This window comes from Octopus bimaculoides, chromosome 28 (assembly GCF_001194135.2).
Source record: "Octopus bimaculoides isolate UCB-OBI-ISO-001 chromosome 28, ASM119413v2, whole genome shotgun sequence".
NCBI lineage: Eukaryota > Metazoa > Mollusca > Cephalopoda > Octopoda > Octopodidae > Octopus > Octopus bimaculoides.
In genome coordinates this window covers 16441519-16445239 of record NC_069008.1, presented here as the reverse complement: position 1 = coordinate 16445239, position 3721 = coordinate 16441519, and the positions used below count along the sequence as shown (strand labels likewise).

At 41.6% G+C, this 3721-nt stretch overlaps 1 protein-coding gene across 1 annotated transcript in view; it reads right to left on the bottom strand.

The window, feature by feature from the left end:
- Positions 1 to 1160: 1160 nt before the first annotated feature.
- LOC106876251 (U6 snRNA-associated Sm-like protein LSm4) overlaps positions 1161 to 3721 on the bottom strand; it is a 30216-nt gene continuing 27655 nt past the window's right edge. The window contains exons 4-5 of the mRNA XM_052977500.1: positions 3094 to 3192; positions 1161 to 1391 (exon numbers count right to left, since the gene is read on the bottom strand). Of these exons, the coding sequence (XP_052833460.1) occupies positions 1176 to 1391; positions 3094 to 3192 (315 nt within the window). The 3' untranslated portion in view covers positions 1161 to 1175. The remainder of the gene's footprint in view (positions 1392 to 3093; positions 3193 to 3721) is intronic.

Sequence of the window (3721 nt, the reverse complement as noted above, 5' to 3'; positions counted from 1 at the left end):
AAGTATCATTCATGCATAGGTGCTTGACTGGCTCCCTGTGCTGGCGACATTAAAAGCACCACCCGAAATGTGGCTGATGCCAATGCTACCTGATTGGTTCTCCGTGCCAGTGGCACACACAGAGCACAAACTGAACATGGCCAATGCCAGTGCTGCCTGACTGGCTCCCATGCTGGTAGCACGTAAAAAGCACCCACTACACTCTTGGAGTGGTTGGCGTCAGGAAGGGCATCCAGCTGTAGAAACCTTGCCAGATCAGATTGGAGCCTGGTGCAGCCTCCTGGCTTGCCAGTTCCCAATCAAACCGTCCAACCCATGCCAGCATGGAAAAACGGACGTATGATGATGATGTCTCTGAACAAAAATATATGGGATAATATTTTAAGAGATTAAGGTTAGGACAAATGAAGGTAGAAGATTTTTACACTTAGATTTCCACTCCCCTGGAACCCATAGCTACACTAAAATCTTTAACAGACACAATAAATGTTGGACGGCTGAAGCCTGCCCTGGATGTACAAATAGAGACAAATCTAAATGTTCTCTAGGACAGGAGCACAATATATCTTCTGTTGTTTATGAAGCATAGATTTCAGTGAACTACGACAATGGTTGTACCGATATCAAGCTTTATATCAGAGCCATGGAAGTAAAATTTAATTCTAGATATAATAACCATCTTTTGAATTTTAAGACATTGAACAACCCTTTTGGCTTTAACCCATTCATGTTGATCGTCCGTTTAAACTGATAATTTATAAGGGTATAAAACAAATACTTGATACAAATTGTGATTTGTGTATGATCTGTATCAAAGAATGAAACATGTTCTTAACACGTATGCAGTTTGTATCAAACTGATTTAAATGAAATATTTCTTAGTTGTTATTCAGGTCAAAATAATAGCATCCGTGAATTTTCAGGCAATTCCATTCACTAGAAAAATTTCGGCACAAATGGGTTATTCTAGAAACTTAAAGAAGGGATTAGTCTCAATATCAAATGGAAAATCCTCTCTAAATCCAGACCCTATATTAATGGGTCTCAAAAATGTTTAGGGTGTTCTCTTGAAAAACTGTATCTTTTGAATAACTTACAAACCCCCAATAAATACATAAACTTGAAGAATAAGATTTTTTTCTGTATGTCCACATTCCTGGTGATTGCATTATAACTTAACGACGATCAACAACACAGTGACACACTGAGAACTTACCTCGTCCACCACGACCTCGCTGTGGACCACCACGCCCTTTCATGTCACCACGACCTTTGCTCTTCAGTATGACCTCTTCTTTCACCATATCGATGACCTCATCAGGGATGCGAAGATACTTAATTGTACTTCCTCGAATGTAACACTCGGGCATTCGCCAAAATCGATCACCATCCTACAAACAAACAAACAAACACACAGATAGATCATCATCATTTAACATCCGTTGTCCATGCTGGCATGGGTTAGATGGCTTGATTGGAACTAGTAAGCCAGAGAGCTGCACCAGGGTCCAGTCTCATTTGTCATGGTTTCTACAACTGGATGTCCTTCTTAATGCTAACCCCTTTACAGTGTGCTGGGAGCTTTTACATGGCCCCAGTATAAGACCCCTACCGGCCAATCCTCTTCACCAGGGGATGCGGCCTTAACACTTCTGCTGTGGAGGATAGGTCTTCAGCAGAATTGGCCTGTAGGGGCTCTGTGCTGGACCCATACACCTATATATATTTAGCGCAGGAGTGACTGTGAGGTAAGAAGCTTGCTTCCCAACCACATGGCTCTGGGTTCAGTCTCAACGAGGAATATAAAATATTCCAGTTGCTGTTTACAAAATTTTACTGACAAAGCATTGATCAAGTTGTGACCATAACAAAAGACATCAGGTATTAATGTCCACCATGTAGTTGTGGTTGGTGCCAGTGTAGTGTACCTGGCACCTATGCTGACACGTAAAAAGTGCCCTTCAGACTTGGGGCCTCACAAAGGCGGTGACAAGTGACTGAGACCTTTGGCAATATACTGTACTTGAGAAAACCTGTCAAGCTAAGTGAGATCATAGTTGTGGCCGACGCAGGTGCTGTGCCACTTGCCCCTGTGCTGGTGGCACATAAAAAGCACCCACTACACTCCTGGAGTGGTTGGTGTCAGGAAGAGCATCCAGCTGTAGGAACCATGTCAAATCAGATTGAAACCTGGTGCAGCTTCCCAGCTTATCAACTCTCAGTCAAACCGTCCAACCCACGCCAGCATGGAAAACATTAAATGATGATGTGAGTGACCCCTAAGCTATGCAATCCAGAAGTGAACTTCTTTAACCAGTCATGCTTGTATCAATGAAACAGCTGTTCCCAGATCAATATGAAAGGTTTCCATGATTCAGGTGCAGAGGTGGTTGTGCGGTTAACATGTTTGCTTAGCGATTACATGGATTTGGGTTCAGTCCCACCGTGTGGCACCTTGGCTAACTGTCTTGCACTATAGCCTCATAAATAAAATTTCTTAGCTAGAAACTACTCACAAGCCTGTCAGACATGTGTGTGGGTGTGGCAAGACGTTTTCTTGCAAACCTATAGTTCTGGGTTCAGTCCCACTGTGTGGCACCTCGGACCAACCAAAGCCTTGCGGGTGAATTTGGTAGATGGAAACTGAAAGAATCTCGTTGTATGTGTGTGCATGATAGAGAGAGTATATGTGTATATCGGTGTTTGTCTTCCAGCACCACTTGACAACCAGTGTTGATCTATTTTCATCCCCATAACTTAGTGGTTCAGCAAACAATATCAATAGAATAAGTACCAAACTTTAAGAAAAAGTAAGTACTAGAGTTAATTCATTTGATTACAATAATTCTCTAAGGAGGTGCTCCGGCATGGCCACAGTCTAATGACTGAAATAAGTAAAAGATATGTTTGTTGTGATAGGTTCGTTAAGTTGAGTGACTAACGGTTTTACTAATTTACACACATTATGGATTTTTACCGCATGGATTACTCTGCTAAGAACATACCACCACCATTACTAATGCTACTATCACCCCTACAACCACTGCTGTTGCCACCACTACCACCATCGCTGCCACCACACAAATCACTCACCCGGGATGTGCAGATAACCTCTCGTAGGTTGATATTCATCCAGTTGTCACAACTGACCAAATGCCCGTTGTATGTCTCACCATTCTTCAACTCCACCAGCTGAAACAGACAAAACATTGGGATATTTTGGACATTGATGCAGAACAGTGGGATTATAGATACAAAATGTCAGGTTATTTCAGAGACAGAGATGCACAATGTTCGATTATTTTAGACATATACTAGCAGAGGTACCCAGCGTTGCCTGGTGAAAAAGAAGCAAAATATGATGTATAGAAATGTTATTCGAAATTCAATTTACTCTTCAATTGGGAAATCAATTTTGAATTCACAATAACAAAAAAAAAATAAATAAATAATAATAATAATAATAATAAATGCCCGGATGCAGTACCAGGCAGTGGCTCTCATGGCTTCTGATCTTAACTGATTGGAAGTGTTATGTACATTGTTTTGTCTTGGTATAAAAAGATGGCCTACAGCAAATATTCTGCTCAATACCACAGATTTGATTGTCAGTTGTTTGACCTTAACCAGTTGAGCATGTCCTTTGGTGGCTGACGATATGTGCATCTCTGATCACGAGCAGAAGTCGTGGGGGAGCATCATAGCCATGTGTTGAGAGGAA